Genomic DNA, 14,220 nt, shown 5'->3' on the forward strand with positions numbered 1-14,220 from the left:
CATCTATGGGGGTATTTGTGCACCTAGGAAATCCTGAGCTAGCTTACCTACAAATGTTAAATTACAGCAGTTCCCCAACTGATCCTGGCCTAGGAAACAGGAAGGAAAGAAGTGAGAGTACATTAACCCTGTCTGTTGGTAGCAACAAGCCAGTTCTTCACCCTCAAATCTCAAGGAAACCTACAGCATGGGGGGACATCTCACTGCAAATACCTGAGCATGCAAATCTCAGCTGCATCTGAGGCCATTAAACCCGACAGAAGGCAGCCCTTATGTGCAAGTGTCCCTGGTTCACCTGGGCTTAATTTTAGGAGTAAATTGACTAAGCCATCTTATGACTGGATAATAGCATCTGTACTGCCTGTTTAATTTCAAGCATCTTCATGTTGTTAGCCTGAAACACAGATAGAAGCAAAGCAAATGGAACTACTGCCCTTCCCTCTAACAGAGGAGATTACTGAAATAGAACCATAGGTATTGTTTGGGTAGGGCTTTTTGCTTAGTGTGCTGATTCTCCAACTGCTTACGTTACTACCTTGGAAACAAAACTAACCAGCCTAGAGAGCAATGAGCATCTTTCTAGGAAAAATCACTCAGAAAAATTACAGGAAGAGCTAAGATTTGAGGACAAACGCTTCCTAAGTGGCGATCATTAGCTGAAATACCACTTCCAGATGTTCCCCATTTATTTACAGAGGCAAAGCACTTATCTTTTCCTGCCTGCAGCCCCAGCTCAGAGGGCAGGCTCAGTACCCCTCACGGCTCTCACTTACTTGCTCTCCTCATCCAGCAGATGGAGCAGGCCGGTTGGCTTCTTGCTGATGAGGTTTATGCAGCCAGAGTTGTCAATGTAGTCAATGTTGTGCCAGCTAATCCCTTCTGCTCTGTATTCCTCCTACAAGAAAAAGCACAATTAGAGGTTACAACGATACTGGCTGTAAGCAAAAGGAAATCAAAAGGCCAAAGGGTTCCAAAGAAACTGATGCATCAGTTATCAAACCAAGCAGCTCGTCCACCACTGTGCCAACAAATGTTTCTGATGCAGAAGAAAACAAGACAGGAACATCCGCATGACTTGTCTTATGTAGAACCATGTGGCATTTGACAATTTCAGGCATAGCACCCTTGAAAACTGCTTCATGGACAGCAGTGGTAGCACTTTGGGAATGAATCATCCAATGCACCCCACATTTTATTAAGCTGCAATAAAAAAGAACAGTGCTAATTTTGCCTGCTTTCTCCCGGAGGTAAGTTAGCTATGCTGCAGACCGGGCCTTCAAGAAACAGACACAACTTAAGCACACACAAAGCTCTTAAAAGAAAACAGTGGTACAACACACTCATTTAATTACACAGAAAAAGCAGTAAAACTCCCCGTTCCTCACTGGACTTCCCACTTCTGTGCCCAACAGTACCTATGGTTGTGCTGTAAGGGCTGGCAGCCCTCAGGGCACACATCACCAGAGTAGGTGTCAGCAGAGCAGGAATGGGGATCTGTCCCCACTTTCATCCTGCTGTCCCCAAAGCAAGCCATTTGTTTTCCACCAGACAGCTGCAATCCTTGCTCTTGTGGAAAGGGCCATCTCCTCTGAGATGCATCTGCAACTGTGTTACCTAGAAAAGTCTTCTGGAGAAATTATTTTAGTGCATCTGGAAGAAAGTAGAGCTGTTCTGCTCATAAAAATCCTAATCTTTATCATATGCTTTTACGTAACAACTTGTGACTCACTCTCAGAAGAGCGATACTGGAAGTGTTACTCCATATGCTGGAAGAAGCAGCACCATTCCAAGCTGTGATTTTACTTCTCTATTGTAAAACACTTTGAGAGTTGGAGAAAAAAAAATAAGACAGACCTCCTCAGCTGCACCAATAATACACACGTAGGCCAACTCAATTCATTTTTACTGTTCCTTCTGCTGTCACTGTTGAGTGCAAACCTTTAAAAAAATAAGAATGTACTTCTAGCTATCCAATATATTAGCATGAACCCTTCATGTATTTTTCAAAGAACTAGAGACCTCTGGGACATCCCATGATGAAATTTTTGTTAACAAAGATACAAGATACATCACCACGATCAATGGTTTTCAATATCATATGTCATGTAATGATGCTCTGGAGCGAGGCTTGGCTTTCTTTTATTACTTACCTGAACCTCAGAAGAGTGAGCTTTTGCAGTTTTCTTTATGTAGAAAGTGCTCTAAAGCACTAATTCCAGACACACATACACACCTCGCCCACCAAAATCCTTTCTTTTCACAAACGTTGCACCAACACATGCAGGTGGAGGTGGATTTCCCATTGCCATCAATAAAAACTTCTCGAGAATGTCTCAGGAGCCAAAATTCTCAAAGCATTCACCCCAAGCTGGATGCTGAATTTAACACTTGAGGCTTCACACAGCATCACTCCAAGACACCCATTGTGTGTGTAGGTGTGTGAGTGTACAACAAATCTGAAAATGGCAGAGCTGGAAATGGAAACTTCTATTTTGTTTGAAAAGCAAAAACCCAGGAGATGCTGCGCTCCCACAAATCATTCCCAATTCTGAGCAACCACTTTGACAGTAAAAATACTCTTCTGGAAGGCAGTCAGCCCACTAAGCCCTTCTATCCATTCTGTGTTGACAGAGCAACCAGAACGGCTTCCCTTAGCACTTGTGGTGAAGTATGGAGCACAAAGCCCTCAGTGCTCAGAACAGCACACATCCCACTGGAACAAATTCCTGATAATAAGGAACAGCTCTGCATTATTCATTTTCTATTTGCTTTTGCGTCTTGGATCTCTGCAGCACAACCAGGATGCTGAAAAAACAGACGTACTCGACAAAGATTTGCTGCATTTTTAGAGCAAACCAGGAAGAAAAGTTCTAGATGGAAACCCTGCCAACCGTAGAAGAATGTCTATTTCTTGAGCAAGCATGAGCTCTTCCTGAGCGATTCAGTGGAGAGCCGGCGATGCGTGCGATGGTAATAGGAGGCAGCATCATCCATCATCCATCAGCAGCCTGCTCCTGACAGCTGCTTAATGGCATGCAGGGGCCATTAGTCCTGCTTGGGACTGGTCCTTACCGCAGCACTGAGAACTAAGACAGCAATAAACCTTGCTGGGATCAACCGAGCAAAAACAAGCCCTCAGCGTGCTCCTCAACGCCCAAAAGCCCTTTAGTTTCTTGAGCCAGTAGACCTGAGCCATACAACCCTGATTTAGGTATTGAGCACAAAGCCAGGCCACTGAATATTGCAGACAGACATCCAGCTGAGCAACTGTGGGGTTTCACCAGATACTGCTGCAGGTGCTGGCTTCATTACACAACCCAACAGCAAAAACATCCCTATTATCCATTATTATTCTTCCTCTTGCTCTGGAGCTCTACATACTTTTTACCCCCCAAAAATCACCTAGAGCTTTACGTCTCCATACCCCTACCCTGGGAACATACCACCCCTCTGCTCCACATGTTCCAGTCCAGTCATAGAATCAGAATGGCCTGGGTTGAAAAGGACCACAATGATCATCCAGTTTCAACCTCCCTGCTATGTGCAGGGCTGCCAACCACCAGACCAGGCTGCCCATTCTCCTGAAAGCCACTGAAGCTGACACACGTTGTCCTGCACGGGAGGATCAGCAGCTGCACAGTTGATGTTGCTGTCAAAGCCTTCCTAAAAAGTTCTGCTAATCCAAATTTGGTACAAAACAACTACTTAGCAATATAGCTGGTTTTCCTAAACAGGCCTCGGAAAATAATTTAGTTTCAGTTGGTTTACCAGTTTATTGGCACTTCCAAGTTGCTTACTGCTATTAATAGATTGGGAAAACTAGCTAATGATTAATACACTAGGACTCACTTATTCAGGTCCCTCTTCAGCTCACAGCACGTGCACGATCCAAGGCCAAACACCACGTCCCTCCTGGCCTGTTTCCTCAGTCCCAGGATTTTGGCTAAAAAAAGAGTTCTCCTTGGCTAGTTTTTTCCCCATCGCTCTCAAGCTCAGGATTTATTCCCCCCATCCGTCGCTGCTTCTCTTCCATCTCCAATTCAACTTCTGGCTGCGATGGCCAAATACGAATTGGGATTAAACTCCTCAAGTAATAACCTTTTCCACAACAGCTTGGATGCAGGCTCTCATTTCAGGACAGACACGTACACAGCAAACACCAGAGCACTTGTTCCAAAGCACAAGTGGAAAGAAGTTTCCCTGAGTCCATTTTTTCCCAGCATGTTTCCAGTTCTTGGTTTGGTTGTCTTTAGAAAGAGTCACAGTTCAAGAGGAGTAACTGTGACTTTGTGATCTACCAAATCTTTGCTGGCTTGCAGAACACAATGCAACTCCTGCAAATAAAAGCAGCAGCTTCAGGGGAAGATCCCTGCTGTCTGTAATGTATACACCAAACCTTTCCTGACGGTGGGATCAGAGTCCTGGTTGGGGAGAGGTTAACTTCAGAGCGGAAATTCCCCAATTTTTGTGCTATTAGAAGCAAGTGGACAACACATGGGGTATGCTCAGCCCCCTGGGGATGACAACATCTGCAACTCTCCAACCTAATCCAGCAAGCGGGAGTGACAGATCATCCATCACAGTACTTGGTCCTGGAAGATATGCCACTAAAAGGTGAATCCTGGCATTTACAGAAGGGTTTGCAGCCTGACAAACCACACACACTGCAAAGGGTTTGTTGTCTTTCAGGCTCCTGGATGAAAGAACAGGTTTCAGCTCTTTTGCCAGTATTGACCATACTGGTTCTGCAGGTAAAATGCCGGTAGGAACACCAGCTCTGTGGGACTCACAACAGGGATCCCTGACTGTGTGTTGGTGTTATAAGGAATCAAATCACAAATTTCCAGTATTTGCAGAACTTGCTGGTGCAGCAAAGCCCATAGATTCCTACTCTTGTCACCCTCTCTTAAATGCACAGCCTCACTCTCTGCAGCCCCATCTCACTGAGACCTGCTCTGCTGGAAGGAGCAATGCAAGTTTGCTGGAGAGGAGCACAGGGCTTTGGCTCTTAGACATAAAACTCGACGAAAAGAACTGAGCAAAGAGCCAAAAGCACACAGAGTCAGGTTTTTCAGAGTCTAGCAGCTCAATATTTAACTCTATCAGGTGAGAAATTAGTGGCTGCTCTCCTCTAGAGCATCCATCAGTAGATGAATACCTTCCAATCTTGCATCTCAGCTGTCATGACCATACTGGCACAGTGATGTGGCATCCATAGGGACACAAACTGCATACCAACAAAGACACTTGTTCTGCTGGCATGAGCACAATAACCTCCCAACTGACACAGTCTGAAGTGACAGAGCAGAGTTTTGTTGCCATAGCACCATCAGTTGCTTGCTAACAGCCCGGTCAGCAATTGCATAAGACAAAGCCTGGGGGAGAAGAGGGTCAGTGGCTTCAACTCACCTCTCACTGAGGAAAGAAGTATTTATGTATGCACTTCATAACTGCATTCAATATTTAGAAAGATGTGGCTAAGCAAAGAGCTGGCTCTTTGAGCTCTTCTTGCTTGCAAAGGAGTTTTTGAGAGCTTAAAATGCTCAGACTGATCTGAATGCCATGCCTCAAAACTATCTGTGATGTTCAAACATAGAAGGAAAATGGGGGTCCACGCGCTGCAGTGCACATACCTGGCATGTGAGCATTCTCTACTGAATTTCACATGACGTTATTTGAGGAACATTAGCTTGTAAAATCTGCGGTACCAAATTAGCAGAATGTGGAAGTATTCCCAATATTGTTACATGTGAAAATCAGAGCAACTGCAGTAAGTAAGCAGACAGCTGAGCACTATTAAAAGAAAAACGCTGCCTGCCCACTACTGACCACAGACTGCAGGCACAGGAAGGACCGCTCATCCCATAGAGGGATGCAGAATAACGAGCTGGTACTGGAACATGTGTGCTGGAAAGCAGAATATTCCCAGCTGGGATGCAGGGCTTGAGGGAAGCCTGCTGCTTGGAACCGTAGAGAGCTGGGGTTTCATAGCTGATGTGCGGAGTAAGAAGCACTGTTATGCCTACAGAAGGGCAGATCAGCTCTGTTATCAAGACTTTATTTTGATGCTAAACCAAACACTCCCTAATCCACAGCGAGATTAAAGGTCCGTACATACTGACTGACAGAAAGTCAAGCCTGATAGCATCCAGCCCTGATAGAAGGCTCCTATGAAGAAAGGTTGAGGGAACTGGGATTGTTTACCTTAGAGAAGGCTCCAAGGAGACCTCATTCTGTCCTTTCAATACTTGAAAGGAGGGGAAACAGCTGTTTACAAGGGTGGACAGTGATAGGACAAGGGGGAATGGTTTTAAACTGAGACAGGGGAGGTTTAGGTTGGATATGAGGAGGAAGTTTTTCACCCAGAGGGTGGTGAGGCACTGGAACAGGTTGCACAAGGAGGCTGTGGATGCCCCATCCCTGCAGGCATTCAAGGCCAGGCTGGATGTGGCTCTGGGCAGCCTGGGCTGCTGGTTGGTGACCTGCACACAGCAGGGGGTTGGAACTGGATGAGCACTGTGATCGTTTTCAACACAGGCCATCCTATGATTCATTCTGGAGGCACTGGAATGCATTTCTGCACATCCACACGTGCTCAGAGCAGGGAGGTGAGCTGCAGGAAACACTGAGCACAGAATCCACCGCCTTCACCCCCGTGACTCTGCCTTCATCTGTGCCTGTGCTTCTCTCGCCTCTGCATTCCCTGCATTTGAAATAAATACACAGAAACACAGCAGTCTCCTGGATAAGAAATTAAACTAAGCCTCGACTACATGTAAGCTAAAAGCGTACAATTTAATATTAATCCTGAACAGATTCATCCAACAAACAAGCGGGGAGAAAAGGAAAAATAAATATTTTCATTAATGTCTGCATTAATCCTCTCTCTCTCTGATGTTATTTCCAGGATGAGACTGAAAGAAGATGATGCTTAGGATTTTCACTTTTGCATCCAGCACCGGAACTAAATTCATTTCCTCTGAGGAGAAAAAACACACATTCATAATTTCAGTCTTTCAGCTACTCTGAATTGCTCCACATCCAGCTATGGGCAGCAGTAAGGGGCAGCAGATGCTAAAAAGAAGAATCAAAAAGGGAGAAAACTGCAATGCTCACAGCCATCTAAAGTACTGCACTCCCAGGGCACTGCTCCCCAAAACCACATGGCAGAATTAAGAGATGGCCAGAGGGAGTGGCCTGGAGCCTGAAAAACACAGAGACAGCGTGAGACCGTGTATGTTGGAGAAGAACATGAGAGACGTGATATAAGTGCAAAACAGAAAACAGCGTGAAGAAAACATAATAAACAGAAGTTTCCCATCTGTCTTACAGCATGAAATACAGGGAATAGAAAACTAATCAAAGGGCAGCAAAAAATAAGGGCTGAACAGAAAGACTGAGTTTTTTTTCTCCAGTGTATGGAATTTGTTGCCCTATTGCTGGATATCAAAGGTCAAACAATTGGCATGACCCAACGAGGTGTGGGGCTTGTTAGGCATCCATTGCCCAGCCTGCAAGCCACAAAATATCTCAGCACTTTGGTGCTCCAGAGGCAATCATCTCATACAGTACTGGAATAGCAGCAGGCTGCACTGAAAGCTGGGGAGCAGCCCCAAAATTAACACTGAAAGCCCACAGAGAAGGTGGGCAGCTTCGTTGCTAGTGAGATGGTTTTGTTCCATCAGACAGCCCACGTTCACTGTGAGGGTATCACTTGAGCTTGCAGAGCTACGTGACCCAAAGCCCTTCCTGATATCCAGATATAAAAGCAATCAAACCAGGTTTAGAAAGCAGGGAAATGTGTGAAAGGTCCTCAGACCTCGGGCTTCATCTCCCTGCAGCACGTAGCCACCAGGCAGTTCTCTCCTCCCTCCTTTGTGTGGGCAAGGCTGAAGGAGAAAAGAGGGGTGAAACGCAGGGGGCAAACTGTCCAGCATGCAGTGCTATTGCAGCAAGTCCAACTGTAAAATCAGAATGGATTAACAAGGAAATGTAAAGCAGAATGATTAGTTATTTGCATGGGATTGTGCACGCAGCACGCTGTGCTTCCCAAAAGCAGGAAAATACCTGTAATGCTGGAATAAACCCCAAAAGCAGAGGAAAACCTGACCAGATGGAGCCAGATAAGCAGCCAGAGTGCATCTGGCAGAGCTGATCCAATGACCTTCCTTACTGAGGCACAAGAAGGCCTTACTACCACATGGCTACTCCCAGAATTAAGTGGGAAACCACCTGAAAATCCTTCTTCCAGAGCAGCTCCATGTAGGAACTCCCAGTGCCACCATCACCAACTGCTCGCGAACAGCATCCCACGACCCACTCCCATGCCATCCATCGCTTCAGGGTGTCTACATTTTTCCCAGAAATTCACAGTTGAACAGAAGGGTGTGAAATTCCTCCCCACTCGGCTCCAACACCATCTGCTGAGCTTTGAGACAGCATGTACAAAGTGAGAATGCAGGAGTCAAACCGCTTCTGCACTCCCTGTGCTCCTAGCCGATGGCTCCTGCTTACTTACAAAACATCACAAGTGGATTCAACACCCATAGAAATTCAAGCTTTTGCAAATATAAGCCTTCAGCCAGCAAACCCAAGTGTATGAACTATTCCTCTTGATTGCTGTCCTAATAACAGACCACCAGACATGCAGATTCAGAGGAATAAAACATACAAATAAGCTGAAAGAGCACAGTTGAAAAACCAGAACAGAATCCTTATTTTTCATTCTCTATGGAAAACTGGGAGAGAACACAATGTTGATTCTCTAACAACAACTTTAAAAGGGGTCATCATCATGTGATACGCTGAGCAGGCTGAAGCTTCTCAAAGGCTCTTTAAGAGCTCCTCATTGGAGCTTTCTGGACATGTTGGTCTGGAATTTCTCCACGGATTTGTGCTGCTGCTTTTGTGGCTGTGCCCAAGGAGAAAGGACTCGGAAGGACCAGCCACAGCAAAAGCTATTGAGGAAAAAGAAATCACGGTAAAAGAAACTCCCCTCTGATCCCTGGCAGTGCCATGCTTTTTAAAGGAAACTTTGATCTTTGCAGCTAAAAGGTTTTGCTTTCCTCTAAGCAAGTAAGCATCCATGAAAAGTCTTATTTATTGTCACTAATACCAGCAGGCTGCACTTCAAAGGGGAAATGGATTACGGTTCTAAAAGCTGTTGCTCCTGATTAGCCCTGCAGTTCTTGCAGGCATTTAAAAATAGTTATTTCTCTGCAGATAACAGAGTAAAACAGACACAAGAGTCAGAAGCTGTCCTAGTGAAGGGCTAGCCAAGGTATGCACAGTTCCTGAATCCATCTTCTGGAGCAAGCAAAGTAGAATTGTCCAAATACAATGTGCTCATTGAAGGGACCTCAATGCTACCAACCTTCCAGATGGGAGAACCTCATTCCAAGAGTTCCTGAATGAGTGAGACCTGTGTCCACAGGCCGTGGATGACAGAGATGCCTTGAGTTCCTGACACCCCTCCAGACGGGAGCCAAAGCCAACCATGCCCATGCTCCATTTAGGAGCTCGCCAAATACTTTGTTTGTTCCCAAGCTAAGTAAAAAAGGAATTTACACACACAGCTTTTTCTTAAAAAGCGCCCACAGACAGCATGTAGAAATATGCATCCACATGCCACATAAATACACTATCTATAAAAAAACAAAATAGTGAATTCCTATTTTGGTGCGAGACACGTGAGATGAACATCGAGTTGTCATTAAATCACAATTAGAAAATCATGGAGAAACAACTGCAAGGCACTGCATGCAGCTCTCGCTGGATGACGCCTCGTTTTCCAGCCAGCAGTGCTGACAGCGGCCAACAAGCACAGGTCGGTGCTGCTGGGTTTGCTGTTATTTAGTGCCTGATCCAAAAGCACGGCTCTGTGCTCATGGGCTCTGCAGATCCCGATCCCAAATCAGCTTCAGTGGCAGCGGTGGGGTTTGGTGGGTTTTGATCTCAGAAGATGGAAAATCATGTTTGTGACATTCATCTAGCACAACACCCCCAGCCATGGCCCCACTTACTCCTCCAGAGTCCTTTTGCCCAACTCTGGCCCTACAGCCAGTGACACACAAGTCTAACGACGCCTCACATTCTGCAGGTGATTGCTACTGAATCGAAGAGGAAAGGAATTATGTCTCAGTGGTTTTTACTACATGTACCTGGCTTGGACAACATAAAGGAAACCTTGGCTCAATGCTGCTTTACCCTCATGTCAATAAATGCACGCTCTTTGTTTCCCCTCCCATCCATCCATACCCTCAACAGGCTCACAGCTCTCCTTGTGAGGGCTCATCCCATATTGCCCCCAAAGAACCCTGCTATGATGCCAAGCCAGCTGTCCAGGCAGGAATCTCACACGTTCTGGGCCAGCCACTCCTGCCTCAACCACGCAGCATTTCAGATGAGCTGAAATATTTTAGGGGCTTTCTGCTTCCAGGGATTCCTCGTTCCTCATCTTGCTCACACCAGACAGCCCTGTGCTGCTCAGGGAAGCCCACCAGCACGTACCCAGCTGTTTTCAGACAAGCTGGCGTTCACAAATACTTGCTAATATTTCATTAAACCCTTGCCTACTGTAGCCCAAAGGTTTGGGAATGTGCAAAAAATTTTCCTACAACCACAGCTCCGGTCAAAGACTGAGACCCAAATCACAGAATCATAGAATGGCTTGTGTTGGAAGGGACCTCAGGGACCATGAAGCTCCAACCCCCTGTCGCAGGCAGGGCCACCAACCTCCATATCTTAATACCAGACCAGGCTGCCCAGGGCCCCATCCAACCTGGCCATCAACTCCTCCAGGGATGGACGGGGCATCCACAGCCTCTCTGGGCAGCTGTTCCAGCACCTCACCACTATCAGAGTAAAGAACTTCCCTCTGACATCCAACCTAAATCTTCCTTCCCTCAACTTCAAACCATTTCCCCTTGTTAATCTGTTATCTATGTTCTAAGAGTTGGTCCAAAGCATCAGTAACAGCACTCAGCAAAGCAGGGTGCACAGGGCAGTTCACTGGGGCATGGACATTAAACGTGCCTGTACCATTCAAAAATAACTATTACAAAAGACTGCTTATTTCATCTTTCATCTCTGTTTTTTAATTTGCATTTTTGTCTGTTATCTAATGTATGTAGTATCAGTGTATCAGTGCAAATTGTGTTGCTGTGTTGACAAAAACTAAATCCTTAGTAGACATTCATACACCGTGCTTCCCCACTGGGTTTTAAGCAAGAATCAAAAAACACTAACTAACCCAAACTGCTTCCTATGGACAGCTAAATCTAGCACAGAAATAACACAAAAAATCCTCGAGCCTATACGTCACAGCAGAAGAGCTTTCCAGACCATTTTCTGAGAATGTTTTCCAATTTGCCAACCTAGAGTGCTGCCACACAGATTTAATACAATCAAAATTCGTTTTTCCATCTGTTTTCACGCTGCCATTACCCCAAAGCTCTTCTCTCATCCCAAGGAGATCGTGCACAGCAAACATTCCGGGGGCTGATGGTGAGCACAGCCCCATTTTCTTCTGAAGATAACGCTTCAGCAACTCAAAGTATTCTTTCCTCTCTCCACGTATGAGTTATGTACGATGGCACGTTTCCAAATCATAAATCAGTAACTTCTGCAGCGTGTTATTCCTCTGCGTGTCACGGGGAATAGAGCTGAGCACAGCCTTTGCAGCCAACCTTTCTCCAAGGAAAACAGAAATCCGACGCGAGCTCCCAGCGCCCGACGCATCGCTCGTGGTCAGCGCTCATCTCCAGCCGTGGTAAGGATGGAGAACGTGGAGGCCACGTTTGTGCCCACATGGAGTGAGGAAACTGCAAGGGAGACAATGAGTGCTCCATGCTTGTATTAGAAAGTCCCTTCCTTGGTAGGTGCTTCTGCTCCGTTTTCCCCACGTGACACGCAAGGCTGCTGGGATTTGAAGCAGTGCAGAGAAATCCTGAGTGTCCAAGACGCTTTAAAATACTGCAGGTGCCAAGCATGGCTACAGTCATTTCACAGGGCAAATCAACTGCCACCACATCCTGCATCAAATTCACGGATCCTTGTTTTTTTGGTGGTTTTTTTTTTGTTTCGTTGGTTTTTGTTTGTTTTTCGTTTTTTAATTCACTCCCACTGCAATGAACAAACTGTTACAACATCCACAATTCAGCCAGCACTTCATTTTTCATGAGGAGTTTAGAATGGCCTGGGTTGCAAAGGCCCACAATGTTCATCTGGTTCCAACCCCCTGCTGTGTGCAGGTCACCAACCAGCAGCCCAGGCTGCCCAGAGCCACATCCAGCCTGGCCTTGAATGCCTGCAGGGATGGGGCATCCACAGCCTCCTTGGGCAACCTGTTCCAGTGTGTAAAAACCTATCCACCTCTAGAAATACTTGCAGAGCTCTGGATGACTGAGCAAACATTTTGCAGGACATGTTATCTTTATGAAATTAAGTTTTCCTATGTGAGCTGGCTGGGACATGAAACTCACCAGGGATCATGCCAGAAAATAGACTTTGCTCAACACCTGAGCACAAGCCAGTTGACTGAGCTCCAAGACTCTTTTTTCTTTTATTTCAACCTCAGTTCTCCATCAATTTTTAAAACAATAAAAGGATGTCCTCAAAATTGAAATTTGGTGTATAAACAAAGACTGCAATGTAGAAAACCTGAAGCGGTAATGCCTGAGGGATGGCAGGCTATAGGACCTGTCAAACTTTGCAAAGTATTGGCTGAAAACAGGAAGAGGAGGGTGGGGGTGAGCCAAAACAACGAGAATCAGGAGGCTGCCTATCCATCAGGACAACTGCCAAAAGTCCGAATAGCAGAGGAGAGCTGCTCCAAAACCAAGGGCTATGCGCACACCTTGCCTTACACTGGGGTCACGTCAGCTGGAGGGATGAGACCACGCTTCCTGGAAGAGCTAATCACACCTTCACTGTGCAAGGACCTTGGGAAAGCAGAATTCATCCTCCTGCCACATAGAGCAGGCGTGGTAAGGGTTGCAGGAGCACCCCCAGAGCCACCAGCAACAGAGCTACAGCACCACGTCCCATCTCGTGGGACACATGGGAAGAAGCAAACCACCCTGGCTAAATGCTGCAATGACAATCTTTATGCCTGCGAATCATTATCCTTCTGAACACAAGCAGTCACCTATAGAAATACACCAGGATTTATGAGGCTGAGCTTCACCCAGTTAGTGTTGGTCTCTCTTGTACTCTTCCTTCATCTGCTGAAGCACATTCCCACGCACCACAGATCATCAGTGAGCCTTCCTCAGCTATCCAGAATGGGTGGTTTATAAAAAAAATGTAGGAAAGGGACATTAATAATTGTCTTCATTCAAAGTTGACTCCAATATATACCTTTTTTTTTTTGCCTTCTCCTGTTTTACTACAGTGTGCAGAGATGTGTTATCCTCACTCATGAGGTTGTCTTGAGAATGAGGAGCTGTGTGCTGCAGAGATCTTTGCATCTGCCTCAACACACAGCACCAGAGCAGCTGTGCTTTTGGGAGGCTGCAGGCAGACAGACCGTGGCTGTTTGCAAACAGCTGGAAATAGCATTGTCTTTAGATAGAAAGGTTTTTTTCTGAAGTGCATGAGAAATCACTAGGAGTCATGGAAGACAAAAAAGAAAATACGGTTAAAATAATCCTGTGCCTGTGCTAGACCACCTTGTGGTGGGGTCTCTGGTTTCCATAACATAAGCAGTATGTCATAGCAACAATTACATCAGTGCTAAATGCCATTCCTGCACACAAATTCTACTATGACTTGTAGAAAATCCTTGGTGCCAACTTGAATTTGTCCTTCCTTCTAGCAGAAATCTCCAAATAGCTCAGCAATGCTGTCTGCTGCCCTCCTGAGAATCTGAGAAGTCCATCTCTGGAAGCAGAGAACAGCAGCACATCACCAATAACCCCATTTGTTTCTCAGCACAGAAGACACCAAACAAGCTCACGTAAGCTCCAAATACCTCAGGTATTTGCCACTCAAAGTTATGCAACTATTTTGCTGCCCTGAAACACAACATGTACTACCCAGTGTTCATCTGCAGACTGGCAACGATTATTAAAAAGCAGATTGGGCCAACTAGGAACGAAGGACGTTCTTAATTTCCAAAATCTGCATGTGCACCACCAGATGTCTTCTCATCAGATGCATTCCCCTACTTGCAGCAGAAAACTCCAAGGAGAACAAGAGAAAATGATTAGACTGTGCAAG

The 14,220-nt window shown here is 45.8% G+C and overlaps 1 protein-coding gene across 15 annotated transcripts in view; it reads right to left on the reverse strand.

The window, feature by feature from the left end:
* MYO9A (myosin IXA) overlaps window positions 1-14,220 on the reverse strand; it is a 163,822-nt gene that overhangs the window by 48,906 nt on the left and 100,696 nt on the right. For all 15 annotated transcript variants that reach the window (XM_090148601.1, XM_090148600.1, XM_090148598.1 and 12 more), the window contains one exon: window positions 774-895. In XM_090148601.1, the coding sequence (XP_090004727.1) occupies window positions 774-895 (122 nt within the window). The remainder of the gene's footprint in view (window positions 1-773; window positions 896-14,220) is intronic.

The sequence above is a fragment of the Phasianus colchicus genome, chromosome 12, assembly GCF_987193195.1.
Source record: "Phasianus colchicus chromosome 12, bPhaCol1.hap1.1, whole genome shotgun sequence".
Taxonomy (NCBI): Eukaryota; Metazoa; Chordata; class Aves; order Galliformes; family Phasianidae; genus Phasianus; species Phasianus colchicus.